This window comes from Notolepis coatsorum (assembly GCF_963971535.1).
Source record: "Notolepis coatsorum genome assembly, chromosome: 18".
NCBI classification, from domain to species: Eukaryota; Metazoa; Chordata; class Actinopteri; order Aulopiformes; family Paralepididae; genus Notolepis; species Notolepis coatsorum.
The window spans coordinates 30,646,184-30,660,440 of NC_140182.1; the positions used below are offsets into that span (position 1 = coordinate 30,646,184).

At 43.6% G+C, this 14,257-nt stretch overlaps 1 protein-coding gene across 1 annotated transcript in view; it reads right to left on the minus strand.

Moving 5' to 3' along the window:
• Positions 1 to 5,208: 5,208 nt before the first annotated feature.
• The window catches only part of smpd3 (sphingomyelin phosphodiesterase 3), a gene marked incomplete at its 3' end in the record, with an annotated part of 62,791 nt that continues 53,742 nt past the window's right edge, over positions 5,209 to 14,257 (minus strand). The window contains 1 exon segment of the mRNA XM_084334988.1: positions 5,209 to 5,310. Within this exon segment, the coding sequence (XP_084191114.1) occupies positions 5,209 to 5,310 (102 nt within the window).

Sequence of the window (14,257 nt, forward strand, 5' to 3'; positions counted from 1 at the left end):
ACTGTGTCGAGTGGCATATCGAGTTAGAGGTGTGAGGCTGGGTGTCACGTGTTGTGTTTTTTAGTTATGTGAGCGGGAACTACACACACACACACACACACACACACACACACACACACACACACACACACACACACACACACACACACACACACACACACACACACACACACACACACACACACACACACACACACACACACACACACACACACACACACACACACACACACACACACACACACACACACACACACACACACACACACCTGTTAAATATTTAAAATACAAGTAAATAAATCAAGTTAATTGTGATTCTAACTTCTGTGTGATTCCTAAAAAAAAATTCTGAGGAAAAATGAAACGTAGTACCAGGAGTGAAAATGGCCACGGGCTAGCTGTTATCTGCCATTAGCCGCGGGCTAGCTGTTATATGCCATTAGCCGTGGGCTAGCTGGTATCTGCCATTAGCCGCGGGCTAGCTGTTATCTGCCATTAGCTGCGGGCTAGCTGTTATCTGCCATTAAACGCGGGCTAGCTGTTATGTCATTAGCCGCGGGCTAGCTGTTATCTGCCATTAGCCGCGGGCTACAGTAGCTGTTATCTGCCATTAGCCGCACGCGGGCTAGCTGTTAGCATGCCCTTAGCCGCAGGCTAGCTGTTATCGCACCGTTAGCCAAGTTGAACAGGTATTACAACGTGGAGCAACTAAAAACTTCTACAGAGCCCAAATTAACAGGAAACGTCAAAGAACAATGGAAACAATTCAAACGGCAGTTCATTCTCTATGTTACTGCAATATGAATGATAATTTCATTTATACAGCGATTTTCTAGACACTCAAAGCGCTTTACGATGCAGGGTGGAAATGCAGCCTCCCTCACCACCACTGTGTAGCACCCAGCCTTGGGCTACGCAGGCTCAATGGCTGCCATACACTGGCAACCGGCACACGTCACACTACATAATGACTACCATACATACTGGCACCCGGCACACGTCACACTACACAATGACTACCATACACACTGGCACCCGGCACACGTCACACTACACAATGGCTGAAAGGGTCAGGAGACGGGTATGGATATCAGCCAGTTAACAGGGGAGCGATAGGGGCGACAGACTCTGATGATATGCTGATGAAAACGAGGGAGAAATGCCAGAGACAGCCAGAAATACTTGACTACACGGCAAAGCCTGCATGTTACTAACAGACTATTACTCTAATTACCCAGAGATGGCGCTATAGCCGGCACAGTGATGATGACGCACATCCAGTTGTTCTTTGCATGCCGTGGAATACCCAGTGCGGTAAGGACGGATAACGGAGCACAGTTTAGCTGCCGAGACTTCGCAGACTCTGCCAGAAGAATAATGCATTCGAGCATTTTACCTCAAGTCCACTCTATCCAATAGACCTGTTTGCTGTATACAAACATACCCTGTTCGAGCCAATCAGCAATGCCAACTGAGTCACGTGACTAAGTTGCCTCGAACCTGCGTGAGCCGCTGCGCTAAAAGAAACCGACGGGGCTCTATGGAGAAACCATGACACTCCCCTGACTAAAAGTTGTTTCAAACTAAACGGCTGGATGTCATTTTGCCAAATCAGCATAGCTGTGAGTCTTTCACCTTTTACATATCTAGCTTTGGCATGGATTGATTGTTTAGATCGCTAGCATGGCTAACAAATGCAAATATATTGTAGTCTGCCCCGTTGTTCTGACCAGGATTGCGTTCCTTTCGCCCCCTTGATGCTCGTGCGATCACTGAGTCTGACGTGGACAGCGAACAGTGGGCTGGTGGAGTCAAAAGAGACAAACAGCAAACAAAAAGCACTGGACTCAGGAACAGACTCTTACTTACTGTAGCCCCGTCAGGAACAGACTCTTACTTAGCCCCGTCAGGAACATACTCTTACTTAGCCCCGTCAGGAACAGACTCTTACTTAGCCCCGTCAGGAACAGACTCTTACTTAGCCCCATCAGGAACAGACTCTTACTTAGCCCCGTCAGGAACAGACTCTTACTTAGCCCCGTCAGGAACAGACTCTTACTTAGCCCCGTCAGGAACAGACTCTTACTTAGCCCTGTCAGGAACAGACTCTTACTTAGCCCTGTCAGGAACAGACTCTTACTTAGCCCCGTCAGGAACAGACTCTTACTTAGCCCTGTCAGGAACAGACTCTTACTTAGCCCCATCAGGAACAGACTCTTACTTAGCCCTGTCAGGAACAGACTCTTACTTAGCCCCGTCAGGAACAGACTCTTACTTAGCCCTGTCAGGAACAGACTCTTACTTAGCCCCGTCAGGAACAGACTCTTACTTAGCCCTGTCAGGAACAGACTCTTACTTAGCCCCGTCAGGAACAGACTCTTACTTAGCCCTGTCAGGAACAGACTCTTACTTAGCCCCATCAGGAACAGACTCTTACTTAGCCCCGTCAGGAACAGACTCTTACTTAGCCCCATCAGGAACAGACTCTTACTTAGCCCTGTCAGGAACAGACTCTTACTTAGCCCCATCAGGAACAGACTCTTACTTAGCCCCGTCAGGAACAGACTCTTACTTAGCCCTGTCAGGAACAGACTCTTACTGTAGCCCCATCAGGAACAGACTCTTACTTAGCCCCGTCAGGAACAGACTCTTACTTAGCCCTGTCAGGAACAGACTCTTACTGTAGCCCCATCAGGAACAGACTCTTACTTAGCCCCGTCAGGAACAGACTCTTACTTAGCCCCGTCAGGAACAGACTCTTACTTAGCCCCGTCAGGAACAGACTCTTACTTAGCCCCGTCAGGAACAGACTCTTACTTAGCCCCGTCAGGAACAGACTCTTACTTAGCCCCGTCAGGAACAGACTCTTACTTAGCCCTGTCAGGAACAGACTCTTACTGTAGCCCCATCAGGAACAGACTCTTACTTAGCCCCGTCAGGAACAGACTCTTACTTAGCCCTGTCAGGAACAGACTCTTACTTAGCCCCGTCAGGAACAGACTCTTATTTAGCCCTGTGGCGCTCCACTGAAAGATGGACTGTCCCCAGCTGAGCGGTTGGTCAACAAAGACAAAGCGCTCGTCGAGTGACTGAGACAGACGCCGCTCACGACAAGGTGATCCTTGACAAAAGGAGAGAACACATAAAAGGATGACGCCACAACGAGGGGTCGAAAGAGTCGAGCACTCCGTCTCCAAGCGGGTTTGGTCACACGGCGGTAAACGTGGGGGATAAGAAGGAACGCGAGTAGCGAGGGACGCAGCGCCCCCGTGGTCGCACGGTCATCGGAACACCTGAGGGAGTTACACACAGGAGAGACAGAAGACACTTGTTGTAGGTACCTGAAATAGAGCACACTAACACACACACACACACACGTGAGGTAGATGGACAATACCACAGGTCACACTGTGTCCGACTGCAGACGCCACGCAGGAAAGGGCACCTGAACTGATCCAAGGCCAGAGAGAACTGTATACAGTCGATGTTCCCGGGAGACTGACTGGGCACCTGAACTGATCCAAGGCCAGAGAGAACTGTATACAGTCGATGCTCCCGGGAGACTGACTGGGCACCTGAACTGATCCAAGGCCAGAGAGAACTGTATACAGTCGATGTTCCCGGGAGACTGACTGGGCACCTGAACTGATCCAAGGCCAGAGAGAACTGTATCAAATGTAAAGACCGGATAAAGGCCAGAAAAACACGCCCGTTTACACACCCTGCGTTGAATGTGCAAATTGAACAGGATCGTTTTTCTTTTACTGTAAAATACTTGTTATCCACATAAATATGTTTATATATATATATAATAACTTGATGATGGAGATGTGGCATATTGAATTAGAAAGGTCTTCTTTTGTTATATGAATGACGTGACCCATGTTCGGGCGCACACCCACGGAAGGGCAGTTAGGAACTACACACACACACACACACACACACACACACACACACACACACACACACACACACACACACACACACACACACACACACACACACACACACACACACACACACACACACACACACACACACACACACACACACACACACACACACACACACACACACACACACACACACACACACACACACACACACACACACACACACACACACACACACACACACACACAGCCTGTTGAGATCTGTAATACAAGTAAATCAATCAAGGTCATTGTGATCCTAACTTCTGTGTGATTCTTCTAAAAGGTCTGAAGAAGAGTGGATGTGTATGTGTGTGTTTTTGTGTCTTTGTTTGTTTGTGTGTGCGCATGTATGTGTGTGTGTATGTGTGTATATGTGTGTTTGCTTACTTGTGTGTGTGTATGGGTTTGCTTGCTCGTGTGTGTGTGTGTGTGTGTGTGTGTGTGTGTGTGTGTGTGTGTGTGTGTGTCTATGTACTGTATGTGTGTGTATGTGTGTGTCTATGTGTTGGCTTGCTTGTGTGTGTGTGTCTATGTACTGTATGTGTGTGGTGTGTGTGTCTATGTACTGTATGTGTGTGTGGTGTGTGTGTGTTTGCTTGCTCCTGTGTGTATGTGTGTGTCTATGTACTGTATGTGTGTGTGGTGTGTTTGCTTGCTCCTGTGTGTGTGTATATGTACTGTGTGTGTGTGGTGTGTGTCTATGTACTGTATGTGTGTGTGTGTGTGTGTGTGTGTTTGCTTGCTCCTGTGTGTATGTGCGTGTATATGTACTGTATGTGTGTGGTGTGTGTGTTTGCTTGCTCCTGTGTGTATGTGTGTGTATATGTACTGTGTGTGTGTGGTGTGTGTGTTTGCTTGCTCCTGTGTGTATGTGTGTGTATATGTACTGTGTGTGTGTGTGAAGGTCTGTCTCCCAGGGTGATGAAAAGCTCACTCCAGCTCGAGGCAGACAAACAGAAATCTCCCTTATCTCTCCTCTCCAGGTTCTCTCTCCGTCGCGCCACTCCTCCGCTTCTGCTCCTCTCTTCTTTCTTTATGCCCATCCCTCCATCCCTCCATCCGACCACCCATCCATCCATCCAATCATCCCATTCTTTTCCTTTTTCAAAAAATATCACCTCTGTCATTCTCAAGCATGAGTCTCTCGTTCTTAAACATGTTCCAATCTTTCTTTTTCTCTCCCACTCTCTCCTTCTCCCTCCCTCTCTTTCTCTCTCTCTTTTCTCTTCGATCATTTTCCTCCATGGCAGTGTAAAGGGGCGTGCCCCCCCCCTTAAGGCTCCTCCTCCCCCGTGGAAACAGCCAATCGCATGGCCACAGACAGGTGGTCGGTGAGGCCAGCCAATTGGGTGACGAAGCTGTACTCCTCGATGTCCTGTAGGGAGGGAAGGAGAGGTGTCAATCATCAGGGTGAAAACATCAGCCACCAAAACCACACTGATATGATGCCAGTTTTCAATCAAAATAAAGCTGGATTATCATGTCCATAATATCACACATATCCCAAAAACTATAAAGTATCTTGTACAAATGTATTTGGTTTTGAGAGAAAGATAAGGAACTGTTCCAAGAACTGTTATTCACTCACGAAGGTCTTGAGAGACCTTTTCATTTTTTTTTCTTCTTTTTTTTTTTCTTTTTCCCCCTTCTTTTTCCGTTTTTCTCCCATCCCAATGTTAGTCGTTATGCCAATTCTCCCTTCCTGGTTGTTGCACACTCGTAACGTGTGGAAGGTCACACTACCTCTCCCAGATCCTTCCCTTGCTGTGCAGGCGCCCCGACCGAACTGTAGGAGTCGCTGTTTACGACCAGGACCCACCCACGCCGGCTTCCCACCCGCTAACACTGCCAATAGACCTGTCGCTAAACCACGCACCAAAATAGAATTTGTCCAATCATATCACAGCAAAAACTTCGCTGCAGAAAACTCGGTCAACACCAGAAAAGCCATTTGTGGGCTGCATCAAACCAGACGGCTGTGATCAAAACCACTGTGTAAGAGTTCAGTTTATATGTTATTATCTACCTAATATCCGATGGTGAAACGCTGTGCGTGGGGTACCTGTAATTCGGACACCGGGTACCCTGAAAGACTGGACGGAGGAGTATATTTCATACCTTTCCCGAAGCCCGAAACTAGAGAAATGCAAGCGATACACATACACAACTGAATGTGAAGACCATTACCAAGGACACTTATGTTTGCTCAAAGGTAAGGTCAATTCATAAAGACATAATATTTGACGGCATGTATTAGAAACGTAGACCAAACTATTAGTTTGCAAACGTTTGACTTTGACTGAGAACTAGCTCTCGTATATCCAGCCCAGTTAGCTAACATTAGCAGCTAGCTAACGTTAGCTGCCAACATGTAACGGTACCGCAGTTATTTCTGCATCATAAGGTTAGCTTTCTGCATCATAACGTGAGCCTTCTGTATCATAAGGTTAGCTTTCTGCATCATAACGTGAGCCTTCTGTATCATAAGGTTAGCTTTCTGCATCATAACGTGAGCCTTCTGTATAGCTTTCTGCATCATAACGTCAGCAACGTTACCGCAAGCCAGGTGCATAAGAGTGGAAATGATGACCAACAAGGACAGTTATAGATGTAATGTAGTGACCACCATTGATAGTATAAAGAACTGGCTAAGAGACAACAGAATACTAATAACATGAATACTACTACATGCACTAAGAATGCTCGATGCACTTCAGATACCATAGTGCCACTTGAAACCAGTAACAACAGGGACAACGATGTAAACAGTAAATAAGTCCTGGACTTTTCGTTTTATCCCTGACAAGGCAAACACAAATGTTGATCTGTTAAAGTTGTTATGTTTGTTGTCAATCAAACCCACTTTGAGCTGCATTTTATGTATGAAAGATGCTCCATAAATTAACTATTATTATTATCTGTCTATGCTTAGCTAATACGCAGCTTTTTGTGTTTTTTTCACAGAATGAGGTGTGCTGGAGATGTTACTGCCCTCACAGAGACGACACAGGTCAACCCAAGACAGGACATGAGTGACAATGAAAGAGGTCTGATTTATGTTTTTGGACTAACGTGAGCATCATGGAATGTGTGCAACTTTACAATAATGTCATTAACTGAATAATATCCCTCTCTCCTCATTCACCTCTCTCCTCATTCACCTCCCCCTCATCCCTCTCCCCTTATCCATCACCCCTCTCTCCTCCCCTCTTACTCCAGAAGAGGAGTGCCGGCCTGTGGGCACCAGGCTCCCCCAATGGAAGGTGGACATTACTAGAAAGCTAAACAGAATGCTTAAATAGGAATGTTAGAGGGTCTAGAAGGTTCTACTATGACATCATCACCAACGTTCCAGAATGATCGGGCAGAACTAAGGTTCTAGAATGTACTGCCATGACATCATCACACACGTTCCAGAATGTTCGGGCGCCACTAATGTTCTAGAATGTTCCTAACAATAGGTCTGTGGGTGAATTATGTACCATTACAACTACAGTACTGTATTAAGTTTCAAAAGTAAAAGTACAGTACATATTCTATAGGGTGTTCTTGTATTTCAGTGCATTCAACCCTCGATTGACCTGAAGGTTGTTAAAGTGGTCCAGTTATGCTGCTCTGTGTCCCTCAGATTGCTGGTTTACAATGTTAAAGTACTTAATCTTCATCAACAGTTGCTGATATTGCAAATGTCAACAGACCAGGCTATTAATCCATAATGGAGGTACTAGAAGAATATAATGTTAAATTACCATGGATGTATCACAACAACACATGATATTGTTCGCTATTCCAGTTTATATCGTACATCCATTTGTGTAACTGTAAATCCATGTATATTTATTGTATATATTAAAAATAGTGGCTATTTATGTACACTTTAGTTGTGGGTTTTCTTTTCTAATCAGAGTGATCTATCTTGAGAATGTGTTGTATATGCATTTATTTATATTAAATATAACTTATACTTAGTGTTATAAGAAAAGCTATGTCCTGACCTGTATACCCATTTACTGTGATTTACAGGTATTTTGGTAAATGGTAAATGGCTGTATTTATATAGCGCTTTTATCCAAAGCGCTTTACAATTTGTTTCTCACATCTTACCCATTCACTCACACATTCACACATTGACGGTGGAGGCAGCCATGCAAGGTGCCAACCTGCTCATCAGTGTCTTGCTCAAGGACACTTCGACACGCTGCCCGGGAGGAGCGAGAATCAAACCGGGAACCTCCGGATTACCAGACGACTGCTCTACTCCCAAGCCACTGTCGCACGCTATATTAGGTCTATTTTATTATTAAGTATTTTTACTTTGGTCTCTATCACTATACATTTATAGTTAGTGTAATCAATCATTTGACCTGATGTACACTAGAATGTGCAGCATACCATTCTCTGAAGTCTCACCCCTTTATGGAGGAGGAATGTTGGCAAGTGACAGCTCTCACTTTTTTCCTCATTCTAGTGACTAGTGACACAACTGTCGGGTCTAGCTCGTATACTGCGTTGGACCACTAAACTAAATGTATCAGCAATAGTAATCATGGATTATCGTCATAGTTCTTGTAATCTTCAATCAAGTCAACTGTAAGTAATGCTTGAGACGTTATCTATATATCTAATGCTTGCATCACCATGGAGGTCTAACGTAAATGTGTATCTCATGAACGTACTTTTCCACTGCATATTGTAACCGTCTGTCTGCTTCTAGATGAAATATTTGTGTTATCTTTAAAAAAAACAGGTCTATTACCTGCTGTGGTAAATCTCCAGCGGCATAAGCCCCTTTTGTGACTGTGAAGCAAGGCTTGCATCACAGTCAGGAAAGGGGCTGCCTGCAGCCATCGTCAACGAGAGTCATTCACGGTCGGCTCTGTGTCCGAGTTTTCAAAGGGGGCGTGGCTTAGCGATAGGTCTATTGTGTTAGTATGGACGGTCGGCCAAGCCGGAGGCACCACAGTCGGATTCGATCCCACTGGCTCTGTGGTGGTAGACAGACGCTTAGTCCGCTGCGCTACCCGGCTGCCCGACCTTTTCATTTTCATCATTTCACTGAGCTGGATTCAATACTACTTCCTGGAATACGTCAAGGAAACTATAAAAGAAGGAAGGGGCATCACGTCATTACCTCGGATGTCAGAATCAACTGCAATTTGTTGTATTGTTTGATATATTGGCTGATGTATCGATGTATTGATGTCATATTATTTCCTCAGATAGCTGGTATATTTTGAATTTGAATCCAGGCTTCGATAGAACTGGCACCCAAGTCTGGCACCAAGCAGAGGATAGAGCGCTGGTATTCTGAACGTGATGACAACTGCGTCGTTGATGACGTTTTCCTTGACAACGATGCAGAGATTCTGTGCCCACTGGACATCGCTGGAGACCAGGATTCTATTCAAGTGAATGAAACGTTTAGAACGTTGGCGCTATATAAGTGCCTTACAATATGTGATGTCACGCACTCCAACACTTTCACACAATAGCTCTCAAATAGAACACAAAAAAGAGTGCACTGGGGGCATGTGAACATGTAAACAAGGTAACTGCCTGTCAATCACAGGAGGCCGGACTCGACTTCGCCAAAACTGAAAAATAAACGTTAAACTTATGGGATGAAAGCGTTGAAAACTGACTTTGCAGAGGTTATGAGGTAAGAAATGTATTCAGCATGTAGACTATAGAACAACAACATGTTATATGAGGTAGGACATTTATTCAGCTTGTAGACTATAGAACAACAACATGTTATATGAGGTAGGACATTTATTCAGCTTGTAGACTATAGAACAACAACATGTTATATGAGGTAGGATATTTATTCAGCTTGTAGACTATAGAACAACAACATGTTATATGAGGTAGGAACAGTGGCGAATCCTTGTGGAAGCCAACGGAAGCCATGCCTCCCTATAAATTTCATATCAAATTATGAAATATGAAATATAAAAAAAAAAAAAAAATTAAAATATAATTTCTTTTTTAATATAGTTTACATTCATTTTCATCTGTGCATCTGTGTTATTTTTTTATTTTTTTTTTTAATGTCTCCCTCTTCTCCTTCTCACTCCCTCTAACACACTGTCAGACTGTGCTCACTACTGCAGCTAGTATAGGAGAGAAGCAGTGGGTAGGTCTCTTTCTCCAGGCTTCCAGCATTATAGAGTGAGTCCAAACTCCAAATCCGATCCTAGCCAATCAGATTCGAGCTGACTGCCACTGGCCACACCCTAAAAGTTTAAAACGGAGCTGGGAGGAAGACGTTCAGCATAATATTCCACCTGGAGGCGGGGCAGGTGCCATATTTTCCCCTCTGCACTCTGAACATTGTATTAACCCGTAACTGTTCCCACGGGCCGAATATTGCCCCGATCCTCGCGAGATTAAATCCACGGGGACCTCTCGGCGTGCCGAAGCTTTTCCTAAATCACTTCCATCATCGAAAACGAGGGGAAAAGGTCGGCTCGCGACCCTGAAAATGTCGCGTGATTTTAAAAACGCTGTATTAAGTGAGCCTATTATGGGATCCACGCGAGCTTTCTATCGTGGAAACATCTGGGCGTCCCGCAACTTTTACTGATTCACATGTAGCCCCTAAAATGCTTAGAAAAGGAAAACAGAAAGCGTGGAATAAACTCGCCGAAACGGAAAAGTGTCCCACGGGCGCGCCGTGATTCCGATCCGCGTGAAAATATTCACGGCCATAGAGGAGACCGTGGGACACCTTTTTGCAACCGAATATGTGTCTCGAATTTGCTCCCACGCGGCGCGCAAAATCGCGCAAGGAAAAATCGGACCAAAAATTAACCAATGCTCCAGCAGTATTAATGACCCTGATGTAAACAAGACAAACGTCTTTCTCTGGTCTGCATCCCCTTATACAATTGTGTGTGAATGAATGAAAACTTTATTAACAGATTGCAGAATGGGTACAGTACAGTACAGCTCAATACATACAATTGTTAAGGGGATGCAGACCAGAGAAAGACTTTCGTCTTGTTTACATCAGGGTCCCCCATTTTCAATTCATCGTAAATGTGTATTGAGCCGTACTGTATTGTACCCATTCTGCAATCTGTTAAATAAATAAAAATAACGTTTGACTGGCCGCCGAGCCATACTGTAGTGTACATGGTGACTGCTTGACTTAAAAAAAAAAAAAAAAAAAAAAAAAAAATTATTAATAAAAATGTTGAATAATTTTTTTTTTTTTTTATAATTTTTTTTTTGGCTTCCCCTGTTATTTTACCCACGCGACGCCACTGGGTAGGAAATGTATTCAGCTTGTAGACTATAGAACAACAACATGAGGTAGGACATTTATTCAGCTAGTAGACTATAGAACAACAACATGTTATATGAGGTAGGACATTTATTCAGCTTATGTAGACTATAGAACAACAACATGTTATATGAGGTAGGACATTTATTCAGCTTGTAGACTATAGAACAACAACATGAAGTAGGACATTTATTCAGCTAGTAGACTATAGAACAACAACATGTTATATGAGGTAGTTAATGTATTCAGCTTGTAGACTATAGAACAACAACATGTTATATGAGGTAGTTAATGTATTCAGCTTGTAGACTATAGAACAACAACAGGTTGTATGAGGTAGTTAATGTATTCAGCATGTAGACTATAGAACAACAACATGTTATATGAGGTAGTTAATGTATTCAGCTTGTAGACTATAGAACAACAACAGGTTGTACGAGATAGGACATGTATTCAGCTTGTAGACAACATGTTGAGGTAGGACATTTATTCAGCTAGTAGACTATAGAACAACAATAGAAACTATATTTGGATGGGAATGTTAATTGGATACTCACAGTAGGTCAACATTGTAAAACGGTTTATGGTTTGTGGTGTTTCAATACAGCCAATTGTCTACACACTTTCCTACAGTAGGTAAGTACCAGTAGGTCACACATCACATGTGAAATGGTCTTCATAATTATCATTACCACAACACGGTGCATGTGAAATGGTCTTCATAATTATCATTACCACAACACGGTGCATGTGAAATGGTCTTCATAATTATCATTACCACAACACGGTGCATGTGAAATGGTCTTCATAATTATCATTACCACAACACGGTGCATGTGAAATGGTCTTCATAATTATCATTACCACAACACAGTGCATGATGGTTTTTCATAATTACAAACACTGACTACACTCGGCCACAAGGTGGCAGCTTAATTCCATTATTTAAGAGAGTGCAAGAGGGCAAGAGAGGTTTATGTGTAGAAAAGAGAGAGAGAAAGATTACAGAGAGAGAGAGAAAGAGAGAGAGAGGCTGCTGTTGTACATCTAATCTATGCAAATCAAATGATTTTGGTGTGGTTTTCTGATCTCCCCCAATCCTACAGCCTGTAATGTTAATATGGCCCTCCTTCTCTTCTCTCCTCCTTCTCTCCCAGTCATCTCCCCCTTCTCTTCTCTCCTCCTTCTCTCCCAGTCAACTCCTTCTCTCTCAGTCATATTCTCCCTCTCTCTCTCTATATATATACACACAGGGCCTCCGCTAGGGGCGTGCGAGAGGTGCGGTCGCACTGGGCCTCTCGCTCCCTAGGGCCTCGCGAGGAGAAGAAGAAAAATTTTATATATTTTTATATATATAAAAATACAAATAAATAGAATGTTAACAATCACTTTCCATCACAGACCAAATATATATTATTTGTTTTCCATTTAATTATTAAATTAATCATATTCGATGTGTAGCCTATTTGGTATAATCATGACTAAACTCATGAAAACAACACTTGGGCTCTGCGGCACTGCAGTTATACCCTACTCCATTTTCGCGCCTTCAGTAGTGGCGCGAAAAGTATAGACCATTAATGGACCATCCATAGGGGTGAATTTAATTAACTAGCCTATATATTCTTACTATGCTTGTTGTGTAGGCGTATAGCCTTACATAAACCAATTGTTCTAAATTGAAATAAGCTAATAAACTAGCCTAAATAAATACAGGCTTCTGTTGTCCAAGTGAGATTTCAATAAGTTATTTTCATTCACCCTTCGCTCACTCTAGAATGGTAATGTCGCTGTGAGATGAAGAGAGGAGCAACAGCTCTCAACCCCAAGCACAAGACATTCATGGACAAAGATAGCCTTTTGCCAAATGGAGGAAAACATCTCTGCAGAACTTCACCAGGCAAACCGACTTATTGAAAGGAAAAAAGTGGAGCTGTCGTCAACACCACCCATGAAAATACGGGTTTATCAGTCACAACAGGTGACTCCACGTGCCGACGTCTTCTCTGCATAATATGGGGCGACAAGCTAGCAAATAATGAAGCCTTCAAAACTGCTCAACGAACTCAATCTGTCACTTCAGGGGAAAATGACAACTTAGTTGGCAGATAAAGTAGCTGCATTCAACCAACGCCAATATGGAATTGTGGGGGTGGCGAGTGGACATTTGACAGTTTCAAACATTAGCAGGGATTTGAGGACACCGAGGGCTCCCATTGATTCTGCGTTATCGTGAGTTTTTCATGCAATCTGTTCTGTTCCCGCCGTGGTCTCTCTCTCTCTCTCTCTCTCTCTCTCTCTCTCTCTCTCTCTCTCTCTCTCTCTCTCTCTCTGTTATGTTGTGCTGCACCCGCCGTGGTCTCTCTCTCTCTCTCTCTGTTCTGTTGTGCTGCACCCGCCGTGGTGTGTGTTTGTCTCTCTCTCTCTCTCTCTCTCTCTCTCTCTCTCTCTCTCTCTCTCTCTCTCTCTCTCTCTCTCTCTCTCTCTCTCTCTCTCTCTCAGGCCGTCAGATAGACCGATAGAGAGAGGCGCTTTATAATACAATGGAAAAAGACAAAGGTATAATGTTCAGTGCAAACATGTATATGTCGTTTACAGTTTATTATGCCACCTATGCATCTCGTTTATTTTGACAGAGTAAATTTTTTTCACTATCATTATATTAAATTAGCCATTGTTTTTGGTTCTGGCCCGCCATACAATGGCTTGGGGAAAAATTGGCCCGCGGCCAAACCTAATTGCCGACCCCTGATGTAGGCTATGGTTATTGCAGAAAGTTTATCTTGGGCGTGAGGGTAGGGCATTCAACTGTTTTGAGCACCCACTGGCAGAAACATAAATCGGCACCTATGAAGACGACAACCTGATTTAATATTTTTAGGAAATTTAAGGCAACACATTTTTTTAAATTTTACATTTGATTATTAATTAATTAATTAATAAAAACATTTCGTGCAGGGCCTCGCATTTCTCCCAGACGGCACTGTATACACACACATATCTTTGTACTAATTTGTACTACAAAGATGAATAG